Source organism: Oryzias melastigma, linkage group LG24 (genome assembly GCF_002922805.2).
Source record: "Oryzias melastigma strain HK-1 linkage group LG24, ASM292280v2, whole genome shotgun sequence".
In the NCBI taxonomy this organism is placed as follows: Eukaryota; Metazoa; Chordata; class Actinopteri; order Beloniformes; family Adrianichthyidae; genus Oryzias; species Oryzias melastigma.
Window position 1 is genome coordinate 14594757 of NC_050535.1, and position 15694 is coordinate 14610450.

General features: G+C 37.1%; 1 protein-coding gene across 1 annotated transcript in view; it reads right to left on the reverse strand.

Moving 5' to 3' along the window:
* The window catches only part of nbas (NBAS subunit of NRZ tethering complex), a gene marked incomplete in the record, with an annotated part of 171345 nt that overhangs the window by 34360 nt on the left and 121291 nt on the right, over positions 1–15694 (reverse strand). The window contains 4 exon segments of the mRNA XM_024290805.2: positions 5764–5947; positions 6285–6374; positions 11365–11567; positions 15256–15480. Coding sequence (XP_024146573.1) covers positions 5764–5947; positions 6285–6374; positions 11365–11567; positions 15256–15480 — 702 coding nt within the window.

Here is a 15694-nt window from a genome sequence, read left to right on the forward strand (position 1 = left end):
CATTGCTTGAATACTAGTTAAACTCTAAAATAGCCTAAAAATCCTCCTCATTAAACTAAATTAGCCAAAAATGTTAGCCTGTTGCTAAAATAGAAGCTAAACTCCAAATTAGCCTAAAAGCCAGGTGGATAACAAATTCGCCAAAAATGTTAGCATGTTGCTAAAATATTAGGTAAACTTCTAACTAAACTAAAATTCCCCAGGAAACTAAATTAGTCAAAAATGTTAGCTTGTTGCTACATAGAAGTTAAATTCTAAATTGGCCTATATAAACCTCAGTAGGTAACAAATTAGCAATTAACGTTAGCATGTTGCTAAAATATTGGCTAAACTACAAATTAGCATAAAACACCCAGTAGATAACACTCCCCCCCCCAAGAACCTTAGAAAATGCCAAATAGCCCAAAAAAGCTAGTTCATTGCTTGAATACTAGTTAAACTTTAAAATAGCCTAAAAATCATCCTCGGTAAACTAAATTAGCCAAAAATTTAGCCTGTTGCTAAAATAGAAGCTAAACTCTAAATTAGCCTAAAAACCCCAGTAGATGACAAATTAGCCAAAAACTCAATTTTTTTTAAAATGTATATAAAAGTTTAAAACATACCCCATGAATATATTTACAGGCCTGTTGCTAATCTACTAAAAAATACTAAATTTGAAGACTTTCCTACTCATTTTCTATGAGGCATATTTTGCTAAATATCTAAAAGACTATAAAGTTTCTGAATGCCAAAAATACAAGCAGTAATGTCCTGAACGTTTTGACACCAATACTGCTGAAATCGCTGAAAGTGTGATTGAGTTTTACGTGCCGAAAACGTACAGAAAGGTGCAGGAGAATCATTATACAAGCATTCACACAATTAAAGGGAAGGTAAAGGCTGTAAGACCATTTCCAAGCAGCTTGATGGTCCTGTGAATACAGCTGCAGATTGTCCTGAAGCACCATGAAAGAAAACTGGTAAAAAAAAAATATCAACTTTCCAAGACATTTCAGGAGAATTCTAAGGTCATGGAAGGCAAATATCACGGTGGATTTGTCTTTGTTTAACAGTGTGGTCCATGTGAAAGAAAGCAGTTCTAGTCCTTCCGTTTGTTGGCATTAACTATGGAAATGTGATGGTTAGAAGACATATTGCATGCTTAAATTTTCCCATGTGGCTACATTTTTTTAAATATGTTTGACTGATGAAAAAGTCTGCAACATGTCAACGTTGTATCGCCTTTTTAATGAGAACAGCCTCAAAACAGATCAAAGCTTGGGCTGTCCAACTGTTTATATTTGAAAACATGCAAAACTTTTAAGGATTGGGATAAATGGTGATCTTATAACTACAAGAACATCTAGGATTTTTATTTTTCCTGTGGTTCATTGGATGTGGACATTTTTTAAATACTCTTTTTAAATAATAAATAAAATGATGTAATATTGCCACATCAACGAACTATCCAAAGAAATGTCAAACAAAAACCATATTTTTTGTTTGTGATCTTACAACCTACAATTTAAAGCTCTAAAATTACATTTGTACGATGTTAAGATAACAGACTTCCATAGTGACACTAAGCTAAAAGTTTTAACAAACATTTACTTTGTGTTTATATTTATATAATTAAAGAAGTTCAAGTTTAAGTTTATATATTTATATTAGACCTTAACATGATCGCAGTCAAACAAGGGGTCGCACGTTAAGATCTCAAAACATTAATACAAAGTCAAAATATTAATGAAAATAAAAAAATATAAATATAAAAAATACAAACAAACTGGTTAAAAAGCAACATATTTATTTATAATAATAATATATATGTTTTCTAATGTATAATAATTTGTATAGTTTTCTTAGTAGAATTTAAGAGTCTTCGATGAAGCGCATTTACAAAGAATCATTAGAGGCCAAGACTTTGAGAGTTTCACCGCCACCGAGTCTGTCTGGGAAAAGCTGTCTCTGTTTCACAGCTGCTCACGATAGTAGATGCAGTGTTAATTAGACAGCTTGATAAGAACAGCAGGTTCAGAGAAATATGGGCTCAACACCAACTTTAACCCCACTGGTGTTATCAGTTCAGTTTAAAAAATGGGATCTGGCAGCAGGTTGGTTATGGAAGACGAAGCACGTGTTAACTTATTTGTCTGGTGTTTGTGAAGTACAAATGAAATACTAATAGAATAGATGTTTCTGTGACTAAAGACATTCAGACTCTGTCTATGGCTTTGGAAGGAAAATATGTCATTTTGGGATTCTTCTTGTGTCTAGCACTGATTTCTAAAACAATACTAGGAATATGTGTGTGATACTTCAAGACCTACCTGGGAGAGTGTTGGTAAATGGTCAAGAAATGTAGAGATAGTAAGTGTCAAACTATAAGCCAGTGCATTATTTTTTGTCAACCAACTATAGCTGTTACGATCAAAACATACTTGACTCAGGTGAATAGCAGCAGGTAGAACGGGGTTTGGGAAAAACCAGCAGGGTGCTGACCACTTCCAATGAAAGTTCTATGTCAAGGGTCTCCAACTTTCAACGCTCAAAAGGCCATCCAGGTCGATTTCTTACTGACCGCAATGGAGTAGGAGCCACAAAGTCTTTAGAAAAATAAGAGACTGATTTAGATCTATGCTAATCTTGCTATTATAAATATGAATATTTTCTATGTTAGGGGTCACTAACTGGTGGACAGCAGACCAGATCCGGACCCAGATGTTGAGTCATGTGGACCCAACATCTGGGTCTACACGACCCAGCTACTGGGTCTGGATGACCCAGCAACTGGATCCGCATGACCCAATACCTGGGTCCTCATTACCCAAAACCTGGATCCGCATGACCCAACAACTAGGTCAGGACAACCCCAACATTTAGGTCCGCCTGACCCGACATCTGAGTCCGCATGACCCAACATCTGAGTCCGCATGACCCAACATCTGGGTCCAGATCCAGACAACAGGAATTTTACCTACAAATTTGCTTGAATTATGTTGATCGTGTTAACGGTTAAAAAGTTACACTACGTGAAAGATTTTGTATTTAAATTTGCACCAGACATGTGCTAGTGAGCAATAAAAATAGAGGCAGAAGCCCATCCTTGCTTGTCCAATGTGAATACCGTGGGCTAATGTATGTTCAAGAACTGGCATTTCGCACGTTCTTGAATGCGTCTCACATTTCTGGTTAGAGACAACCATCTGTAACCTTCCATATGGCTTTCCAAAAGGTTCCCAGAACATTCCTGACACTCTCCAGACTTCAGAACCTTTGGATGTCCAGGCCAATCAGATAGAAATGTTGAGGATGTCCGCACAACAATCCAAACAAATTGCAGATATGTGTCAGGTAATTTAAAAAATTTTCCAACCCCCTTAAGGTGTGTAAATACGGGGAAGTGTTCAGCGATGATTAGGACAGTAAAATGAATTATTCAGGAATATGTGGAGAGTTTATTGAATTAATGCAGATTCACCCAATTTGCCTCCTAGTGGACGCTTTTAGGAGGAAGTTGTGCTGATTAAAAAAAAAAGAAAAAAAGAAAAAGCAGACAGGGATGGAAGAGGAAGTCCTGTCCTTCATCCTCCTTCATTTAACCCTTTATTTTCTTTCTGTAAGCCAACATGATCAGGTAGCAGGTTAGTGGCTCTCCCTCATGTGGCTTCATGGCCCACTCCGCTGGTGGGTGGCGCCAGTCAGTGTGATTAACCACTGCTTTCAGCTGAGCCGTTGACAGAATGAGGAGTCGCTCCAATTAAAAGGCAAAAAGTAATGAATAAGAGACTGAGTGTGATGGCTACGAGCGCTCACGTGAGGGAAAGACGCAAAAAGTCTTTCATCCTACGACCCCTGCTAGCAGATGAAAGAAATAAACACAAGAAAATTCTATTTGCTTGGTTTAGGAGCCACAAGAAAAGATGAAAACTTCATTTGATCCCATTCTTACAGCATGACTTCCTATAGAGTATTAATTAACAGATCTCTTGGATGTACTCCGCTTTAAGAGCAGCCGCGTATATCTGTGCGAGTATTTCATCGGCGGCCGCCAAATGTCAGGAGTTCAGCCAATTAGTTAAAGAGTATAGGCCCACACACCTGTCTACCTGCATTGACAATTGCCCGTGGCAGCGCGCATGCATTTACACATTAATTAACCAGCTTGGACCATGAATTAGTCAATGAGATATCTTAATGACTAGCCGCTCAATTGTTTGTTTCTCCAGAGGGGGAGAACAGAGGGCAGAGCAGCCGTGCAAACAGACACTCCAGCACAAATATCGTTAGGATTTGAAAAAGATTACAGATAATCATTGCTGCTTGTGTTTTTATTTACATGTTACAAGAGGGGAAAAAAAGGAAAAGAATCAATAAGCTTGATAAACAGTTTTAAAGCAAAGTGGATGCACACAGCGGAATAATAGGAACCTTTCTGCAGTATTAGCAGTCAGATATGATCCCACAACATAATCAATGCATAAAGCATAAAGTGCTGTTTGATCAGCGCCTTCAAATGATCTATTCATCCAATATGGCGACAGTTGTAAAGAAAAAAACTGGGATTAAATTAAATTAATGTTATTATTAAAATGAGTAAATCCACTCTATAGAAGCAATTAAGTCACATAACTGTAACTAAGATCCACTTTTTTGGAATCACTGAACTTCAATACAAAGAAAAGTATGACCTTTTCTTCATTTTTTTTTTTTTTTTTTAGTAAACAATTATTTTATGCAAGTTTGGGCAAGTCTGACCATAATTATGCGGCCCAGCAGGGTCCCTGCAACACATTTCTGCTTTTTTTAAATTCTTTTTATAAGATTAATTTTAGCATTCAATACAGGGGTGACGACACTTTTTCATATGTGCGCTTAAATATATAGACTTTTTATGAAAAGCAGATTTTAAGGAGAATCAGTCTTAAATTGATAAATTAATTTCTGCGTCATTTCTCCTGGACTTGATGCTGAACTCTCAGTGCCCTTGTGGTAGAGAAAGTGTCAAAGTCATGGCCCAGGGGCCGGATCCGGCCCTCTGGGTGATTATATCTGGCCCTCCAGATCTTTTTTTAAATTTTTTTATTGCTATTAATGGTCCGATGTTATCTTGCGCTTATTTATTACTTTTATAATTTTGGCACAATGTATTTTTATGGAGAGTAAAATATAAAAAGTTATTTAATGTTTAAGTTGATTTATTCTGGAATAATATTCCTGCCTTTTATTATTATATTTTATATTTATTAAATTAGCAAAAAAGAAGCTAGGATATTGCTAAAATATTAGCTAAACTCCAACATAGCCTAAAATTCCTCACTAAACCAAAACAGTCAAAAACGTTAGCCTGTTGCTAAAATATTAGCTAAACTCCAAATTACCCAAAAAACTTCAGTAGATGTCATATTACCGAAATGAGCTAGCATTATGCTAATATAACAGCTCAATGCCTTTTTTTTAAATTACTATAAAAGATGAAAACATAACCAATAAAAAAAAAAATGTATATAAATAAATATAAATGCTTGTTGCAATCTACTTAAAAATACAGAATTTGAAAAAGTTCTCAATCTTCTTATGGGGTATATTTTGCTCAGTATTTCAAAAACTATAAATTTTATGAAACCAAAAAAATAAGCAATAATGTCCAGAACAAGCTGAACATGTTGATACCAAGATTGCTGAAATCACTGAAAGTGTGATTGAGTCTTTACGTGCTGAAAAACATACGGAAAGGAGCAGAAGAAATCTAAAGTTAGTAATCCTTTTTTCTTTAGTTACCTCTTTGTCTTTGAGCACAGCTTGAGTTCTGTAAAGCAGCAGAAGACGAACATCGCTGTCTTGGAGGCTGAAGTTACTCTCCAGGATTTGCAGAACATCGATGCGAGGCTTCACGGCGAGAGCCGGGTCACCGCAGAACGGCCGCAGCCAAGCCAGGAGGTCGTCTGAAGTCACTGCATTATCTCTGGGAGTGGAGGATTGAGAGAGATGGCGGTCAGACCCAAAAAGTGACGAAGAGATAAAGAAGATGATGCAAAGGTTGAGTTCGGTTAATCACAAAGACGATTTTTTTGACATTTTAATTCTTGAAAAATGGGAAAAAATTCAAATGAAAAGTAAATATACAAAAACTTTTTCCTCCTTGTCTTTGTTAATTTTCTGATAACCTTAACTTATCAGGTATGGTTTGGCATTTAATACCCAGTGTTAATTTTGAATTCAGGAGAAAAGAACAGATAAGAAACACTGTTATCTGACATTTGCTGGGGGCAGAAAAGAATGGGGGGGAAATGTGCACATACCCACTCTGCACATTGTTGTGCACGGCAGTCACCATGGCCTCCAGCACCTTGAGAGGTTGTGAGTAATTTGTCAGGGCGCCTGGGTCTCCACTGAAAAAACAAACCGCATCAATACAATCATCGTACACAATGTGCTAATTAAGATAAGATTTTTAAATTACCCTTATGTCGGGGGACAAAGAATGAGCAAGAATTACAAAAAAAATCAAAAACCTTCTTCTAAAGAGACAATGTTTGTGAAAAATAAAGTCTCAAAGGGAGGAAAAACTGTTATTTATGTAAAAAAAATCTGAATAATAGGGTCGGGAATTGATTAAAAAAATACTAATTAATAACAAACCTGGAAAAAAATTAATCACAATTACTTTTATTTTATTTATTTTTTTGTAGTTACATTATTTAACAGCCACTAATATCTGCAAATAATCAAAGTATGAAATCCCATGCAATATTGTACATTTAGAATGTTTATTTTGAACCCTTCAAGGGCCTAAAACTACTTTTGAATTTGCCTCTGTATTTTCAATTTGAAAGACTACCTGCTAACTTCACTTTAACCAGCACAACCGAAACTACACCACCTTTATTTTGTAAAATAAAGGTGGTGTATAAAGAAAATTGACCTAATAATTTAGCAACATGCTAACGTTTTTGGCTAATTTGTTTTCTACTGGGGTTTTTAGGCTAATTTAGAGTTTAGCTAATATTTTAGCAACATGCTAATGTTTTTGACTAATTTGTCACCTACTGGGTTTTTTTTAAAGCTTGTGTGGACTTCAGCTTCTAATTTAGCAACATGTTAACGTTTTTGGCTAATTTGTTTTCTACTGTTTTTTTAGGCTAATTTAGAGTTTAACTGCTGTTTAAGCAACATGCTAATGTTTTTGACTAATTTGTCACCTGCTGGGCTTTTTGAGGCTTGTTTGGACTTCAGCTTCTAATTTAGCAACAGGCTAACGTTTTTGACTAATTTAGTTTACTGGGGAATTTTCAGCTATTTTGAATTAAACTAGTATTTAAGCAACAATGTTGCTTTTTTGGCTAATTTGAGCAGGACATTTTTAGCCCATTTGAGCCAAAAAACTAAGCTTTTTGTGAGCTAACTTGGAGTTCAGCTCATATTTAAGCAAAACAGTAAATATTTTTGTAAAATTGACCTGTATTGGGGATTTTTAAGCAATTTTACTACAATTCTTTCACAAATATAAGTCAACTTCAGCACTTATATAGTTTCATAACAAATTTTTATTTAACCATTATTTAACCAGGAAAAAATCCCATTAAGAACCATTGATCTCTTTTTCTTTTAGCAAATTTGAAACATTTTGCAAATAGATGTTGCATTTTCAGCAAATCCCTTCAGCAATTAAATTGCTTCACCATTTTCAGCAAAAAGCTTCAGCATCTTCGACTACTTTCAGCAAAAAGCATTCACACAAGCACTATCACAGATAATGCAACTTTTCTAGTTTTTATTAGTGATTGTAAATTATTGAGCAATAAAGGCGTTTTTCCCCACGTTTCTGCAGTTCTTGTGTGCGTCTTGTTTGCTGTAGGACTTTGTCTCACAAGGACACAAAAAAAGAAAAAAAAAATGCAATTTCCCTGCAGCTCAGCTCCACTCTGCTGCTGGGATTGTATACCCGGCGCACACAAACACAAACAGGTGCCCTGGCGCATACAAACAATGCTCGCGCACTGTCCGTTAACATACAAACGATCCCACAAAAGGCGGGAAGATGAGACAGCAAATTTCTTGATTGCATTTCGGTTCCTCTGCGCAGAGCACACAAACACAGAGCGGTTATGACAGATACAAAAGATGGCCATTAGTGCGAGGCTAAGGTACGCCTGCTGCACCACACCGAGAGGCTTTCCGAGAGAGCCCAGCACAAGACCGGCTCATTCTTAACTGCCAAACACAATGCTTCAGGAAAGCCCTGCAACAATAGAAACACACACACACAAACAGAGGCGGTTTGTGAGGCCTTCTCCTATATAAGAGCTCCAAAATGTGTGCACAAGGGAAGGAAAACCTCCTGTGAATACATGCTGAACCCTCTGTATGTGTCCCGACCACTGAGACATGCAAGTCCGTGCACTTGCTGAATGAGATCTGCTCGGGAACATCTGTGTCAGGCTGCATTAATTATGGGAAGATAATGAATCAGAGAAAAGGGGGATGAAAAGTGTGCATGCACGACGGAGCGTGTGCGTGCTTTCGTTACAGAGGAGTGCCTTGCATGTGCGCAGGAATACAAATGAGTGGGGCTCCGGTGGCGAGCATGAGCCTTTTCTGCGGGTGCCATTTGTCAGCATAACGCACCATTGAGCAGCCGTTAAAAAAGCAGGAAATGAGGCAGGAATATAATCAAGGTGATTGGTGCTCGTTTATCAGGTCGATCAGATGGACCGATGATATCTGGCTCTGTCAGTAAAACCCACTGACTCTGTCGGTGTCAGCAGCAAAACAGGAAAAAAAAAAGCCCTTCAAAGCCAGTGTAATCATAATGTTGCTTTCCACTCAGGTGTATGTAGGTGACTGCAGAGTCACACAATTTCCGTTTATGTTGCATGTGGCTCTGCTGACATGTTGAATCACGGCTTCTTGTCTTTTACAGCTGCGAGTTCAACTCCCACAGGCAGCTTCTGAAGCCCTTTTTCGCCAAAAACCTCACCCCTAAGCAGAGAACTTCACCAGTTTTTATGCATTTTTATTAGATGACGAGCATCCAAAAAGTAGGTCACAGCTAGTCCTATAAAATAAAACTTTCTGGAAATGCTGTAGGAAGATTTTCTATACGACTCCATAATAGGACGAGTGCAGCGTACAGCATAGCGTCTTGGAGACACCCGGCTCACATGTTCCTTTTTCTGGGTCGCGTGTGTGTGACACTGAAATGGGGCCGCAAAAAGCGGTGCAGAAAAAATAAAAGATTTTTTTTTTTTTTTTTACAATATTCTAGCCTCAAATATGGGATTATCAACGTCTATAAGGGAATCTGCTGGAGTAAGGATCTAGTTTGACCTCAAAAACAATAAATTATTTCTATATATATTTTTTTTATTAGTGTGTACTTCTAAGTAGATCACTTGACAGATTACATTTTCGGCAACAAGTGACCACTCCCAATAAAAAGTCTTTGTAAATGTGTATAAATGAGCGTTTCAGGGTTCCACTTTCAATTCCCTTACGTTTACGCAAAGCTACGGTAGTGTCTACGACCGTTTTCATCTTCAACGTGCTTTGAAAGTCCAACTAATTAAACTTTGACCAATCGGATTTGGTAGTGACGAAAGGATGACGCCCTCTTCGATGCACAGACCGTTTGAAAATTGATCATGGAGGACAAATTAATAATAGTAGTTTGAGCCCAACTGGAACTATACGACAATTGTTTCAGAAAAGAGAAAGACAAATCCTAGAACAAGACATGCGAGATTCGCTCCAAGCCTCTTCCAGCTGTAGGTGGCGGACCATGGGCTAAACGAGTCATGTGACATAACTTAATGGTGCGATCCGCGCGCCCCTGCAGAGCCGCAAATTAGTTTTTGAGTTGTGGGCGTGGCCGTTGGCATGGAGCAAGCCCGCCCCCTCATCCCTTCCCTGTTGCTGAGTGCTTGGAGCAGGTGTGTCAAACACAATCGCACAAGGGGCCAAAATCCAAAACACATTTTAGGTCACGGGCCGAACAGGATAAACATTTATTGAACACCCTAAAACTACATTTTTAAAACTTTAAAACTGTAACTCTTTAACATTATTATGAACTAGATATACAGCATTACCTGCGATAATGCAAGAGAGAAAGCTGTAAGCTGAATTTGGCTGCTGAAAATGCTAGTGCTGATAGCTGAAGATGCTGAAGCTGATAGCTGAAGATGCTGAAGCTGATATCTGAAAACACTGATAGCTGAAAACGCTGAAGCTGATAGACAGCTAAAAGATTAGCTAAGTGCCAAATTAGCCACAAAAAAACTTAGATTAGCCAAAACAGCTAGCATGTAGCAAAAAAATAGCTAAACTTCAAAATTGCCAAAAAAAAAGAAAAAAAAAGATCCTAAATTAGCCAAAACCGCTAGCAAGCAAATATTAACGTAAATCTAAAACCGCCAAAAAAAACCTAAATTAGCCAAAACAGCTAACACGTAGCTGAAATATAAGCTTAACTCCAAAATAGCCAAACAAATGTTAGTAAATGCCAAAATAGTCCAAAAAGCTGGCATAATGCCAATTTTGAAAACTTTAAAACCATGACCTTTTAACATAATGACAGAATAATAAAAAAGCAGGAATATTATTCCAGAATACATCAACTTAAACCTTAAATAGCTTTTAATATTTTACTCTCTATAAAAAATATATTTTGTCAAAATTATACAAGTTAAGAATAAGCACAAGATAACATCTGGCCATTAATAACAATAAAATAAAATGCTCTGGAGGGCCGGACTTTAACTTTAACACGTGGCTTGGAGCAAGGCCGTCCGGCGCATTTTGATAAACTATTTTATTTTAATAAATAAATATTCAAAAAGCGTAAGTTTCTTTATATTTGTCCTCCATCATCTGAAAAATGGCACAAAAACATTTTAAAAACACAGTTTTCATCGGAGTGAGTCTTTAAAACATTAAAAACAATGAAATTGAAATATTTTTTTCTCATATTCTTCCATACATATAACTCCTTTGGGCAAGTTTGTTTATGTACACTGTGTAATTTACATAAACAACTTGTTAATTACTGAGCTTCAGATGCATTAGTAGGTTTACTTTTTAACAGAAAGCCGAGCCAGCAGTTTCCTTGCAGCCTCTGGTCCTTAACACAAATGAGGCTAATAACTTCTGCTTCTGAAGCCAATTTTTTTTTTTTTTTCCCTGCTAAAAGTGAAAAGTCTATTTAAAAATGTGCACTTAGCTACTTTTAGTGCACTGCTGGGAATAATTGAGTCATTGTTCATATATAATAGAGCATGACAGAAGTTATTTAGGTGCAGACGGCAGCGGTAGTCTGGCCAAAACTACAGCGCCTAGAAATCCTAACAGGGAAGAAACGTGTGCATGCTCCAGAGATACTACCTGAGAGCTGCTACGACCCTCCTCACTGCCTCCTGAAGGACGCTTTTGACGGACAGGTCGTGGCGTCCAACAGCGACGTTCAGCAGCTCTCTTATCCGACCCAAAGGCTGTCCATCCGTCACCATGGTTACTGCTAGCTCACAAACCTTTGACCTGTCGGAACGAGACAAGTCGTAGAGTTCGGAGTAACTGCGAAGCTGTTCCTGCAATGGAAAAGAAGAATTAAAATCACTAATATTTTTAAAAATATAATTTAAGACAAATAAAGACATCAATATCTAACATTACGAATATCTGTCAAATTTATATTAGAATAAAACGTATTCGACTATGATGTAATCAAATGAAAAACATATTAAAAAATAAAAAGTCATTATTATATTATTTAAATGATAAACAAAAAACACAAAATGATTTAATAAAATGTGGACATTACTAAACTGTTACTCAATAGAATTATTGGTAAAAATATATTGAAATAGTCCTCGACTATTAATTATGATTATTATTATTAGTTTGACTAAAACAAATTCGATCTTTTCCCTAAATGTTGGTCATCTTTAGATTACGTTTCTCAATTTCAAATATCTTTTTTAATAATTGTGGGGAAACAGTTTCACAACATCATCAAAAATGTAATTAAAAGATAAATAAATGTAATGTAAGAGAAATTGATGTTTTAATTAAAATAAAATCCATGCAAATCATACCCAGTGCAACCGTTTTATTATAATTATATATGGTATATCATTAACTACCATAAACTTTGATGAAGAAATTCACATTTTTAACCATAAGTCTAAAATTAAATACATTTTTACACATATTTTGGAAGAAGCTGTCTTTTTTCTGGTAAAATATAGAACAAATTATCAGTATACTATGTTTTTTTTTTATTCAAAATACAAATAAAGATATTTGATTAGTGTAAATTTCTAAAATAAGTGTTGCAGTCTGTTTGGTTAATATTTTGCTTTATTTTCTATCCGTTCTGGTCTCAGAGGTTCACGCAGGTGCAGAAGCTCCACTCACACATGCCTCTCTGATGAAAAAAGTAGCAATTTGAGTAATGTGCCAATTAGATGCAACGGACATGATGACTGGAGATTGCAATTGCTTTAAAAGTGAGCTCTTAATTTAGGGTTCTCTGCTTCAATCATCATAACATTGAGGATGAGAGAGGAGGAGCAGGTTTTTTTTCACAGGGAGTTGGGTTTTTCTCTCTGTGTTTCAGGCAATTCACAGACTATTGCGACACCCTGGAATGATGCTTGTACAAATATTTAGGCTGATCTTTCTATACATTGTGTGTTACTATATGGTCTAAAGCAGGGGTGTCAAACTCAATCGCACAGGGGGCCAAAATCCAAGACACGTCTTAGGTCGCAGGGTGAACAGGATAAACATTTGTGTGTCGTATAATTCCTGACATGCAATTTTTTCTCTTCAATGATCAATTTTCAGGGGCGGAGCAGCTCAGCTCCAAAAGCCACGCCCCCTCAATGGAAACAGAGGCTTCAAATCAGCATGAAAAATGGGTTTTTAAGACATTTAGGTTGTGGGGTTTTGGTTAAAAACTTCACAATCATCATTAAAACACTACAGGGAACGTTTTTTTTTAATAAAAAAATCTGCATGGGGGGTTTTAGGTGTCATTTATTGATTTCCACATAAAAAAAACAACTTTTTTCTTCATTTCTGCAAAAATGTGTTATTAGGTGAAGTTTTAGCTGGTTAGCCATTCTTCTTCTGTTTTGGAATTCACTGTCTACAAACCAAAATTGTACAATAAGATCACATACAATGTCTACAATGTGCAATTTGCAGTTCTATTGGCAGGTCAGTGTACCTCTGGTTGAAAATGGTGACATTCTCCTGATAAATGACCCCAGTAGAGTCAAATAGGGCCTCAGAGCTACTTTTATCTATATTTCTACACCTATCTGCCCTTATGTGTCCTTTTTATCTAGCTCTAAGGATGCAATCACTTTTTCTCTAACGGAGGAGCAGAAAGTCCATTAGAGAGGATGGAGTGGGTGAGCCGGCACCTGTGACTCCACCCTAAAGCTTTTCTCTGTAATGGTTGTAGTTTTGTCGATTATGGGAGGCATGAGGCTCTAAACACAGATGAAACCGGGGCTAAATATGATCATCTTGGCCAGAGCAGTTTTGGTCAAAGTCTGTGTCGCATAGCAACACTGGGCTCACCAAAACCATTATGTCCTCTTCGGCTTGCCCTACAGTCATTCGGTGTTTACACACAGGACAGTGGGGGCAAGTCGGAGTGACTTTGCTTAATGAGATACAGCGTCGGTGCGAGCGGCACGTCCGTACGGCAGGGCTCATTTGAGGCAGCAGCCCATAGATTTACATTAATATACGCTTGGCTGGTCCGAGCGAGGCTTGGAGGGGTGCAGCGGAGCAGAACAGGCCAAAAAAGATACACCCACACAAGTACTGTAGGTGTGTGTATATTTATGTATACGCTTGTGTGTATACACACACAAAACCTCAAACGCCTTCCAATAAAATGTGACAGATGTTCTGAAAAAGCTGAATTAAATGGTTAAAGGCCTTTTACACAGCTCTTCTCTGCATTACTGTAGGTTTGAACTACCTATTAGAATGCTTTAAAGAAGGATTTCATCTCTGCGGTGGTATAAAATACTCATTCATAGTGGAGGTTGCCTCAAGGTTTTATACGAAAACCTGAGAAAAACATCCAAACCAAGAAAAAAGCTACACTTGTTTATGATTTTTATAAGACAGATCAGTCAGAATCACTCCGGATTATTAGAATCTAAATGACAATTGGTGTTTTTGAATAATTATCTAATCAAATTCTTCTTGCTGCATAAAACTGGATGACTCAAAGCTGCTATTTTACTGTTTCACTTCATTTCTAAAGATGTTTGTCCAGCATGTTAACATTTATCTCAAATAGATGCTCATTGTTGTCTAAATTATTCAATCACGCTAAACAAAACAAACTCCCACTCCAATCATCTCTTAATCTATTTTCAAAGTGTTCTAAGTGGTCTGCACAGAATGATTTTTTTTTTTTGCCAAAAACCTGTTGTTTTCTACGACATAGTTTCTGTAAGACGGCAATCGTTGGAACGGAGCAACCCCGCCCCCCTTCCCTTCCACATTACTAAGGACTGGGAGAAGGGAGCGTGTGGCTGTCCAGCATATTTTATACGTCACAATTAACCTATATTTTTTAATTTGCTCCTGATTCACAATGATTTGAATAAAAAAAAAACTAAATTTTCTGTTTATATATTCTTCATCATGAGAAAAATGTTGCAAGAACATGTTATAAACACTAAAACACGACTTTAAAGATCACAGTCCTTAGTACTAAAAACTACCGGTATATACCAATGAATATTTTTGAGATACTGGTACTTAGATTATTTAATCCAAAAGAAATTTAAGGAAAAAGAGAAAGAAAAAAATACTAATAATTAAATTGTAAATAAAGTCAGTCGGTTTCTTTTAACCCTTTCAGGATTGGTACAATCTAATAGGCATCAAAATAAAAAAACAAAAAAAACTTGAATATGCCGTACTTTGCTCAAAGTATTAGGTTTTTTTAATAAGCCAATAATGTGGCAAAAACAGAAGTATCTGTTTTATATAATTTCTAAGCACTCTTGAATTCTGCAGCTGCCACTACTCATTTGTAACCATCTAAATTCTCACTGTGACAACCACTTCTAACTCCATATTATTACAAAATCACTTCAAGTTTTACTATTAAAAAAATAATAAAGAAATTAGGTTGGAGGCATTGCTTGAAATGTAATTAAGGTGTGATCTTATAAAAGCCTTTTTTCTCCTGTTGAAAAGCCAAAACAGTCTAAGCGTGTGGCAGATGGGGCCTACCTGCTGGCTGTCTCTGAGAGACAGAATGAACTCATGACTCAGAGTGTCCAGGTGGGCCTGAGACTGCTGCAGGTGCGCTAGCGCCTCATCAAAAGTCATCCCTGCTGGGCCCGTCCCTTCCTGCTCTCCGCAGCCGTCGCCTCCTCTCTTCTTGCTCTTCTCGCTCAGCTGGCGCAGGGCTTTGGTGGCTCGCTTTATCATCTCCAGTCGCACCTGGACGCTCAGCTGGATAGGAGGTAGAATCGATGAAAGTGTGAGAAAGGAGGCAGGGGCGCGCTTGTGATGAGGAAAACCAGTTAAGCCATGGATTGGAGTCAAACTGAGCCAAATGAGGAAAAAGAAAAGCTTGCATATATTTAACAAGACACTGAATGTCACAATCAATCAAACATGGAAACAGTATCTGCAGTGTGTTTTCTTAACCAAATCCCAACTGTCA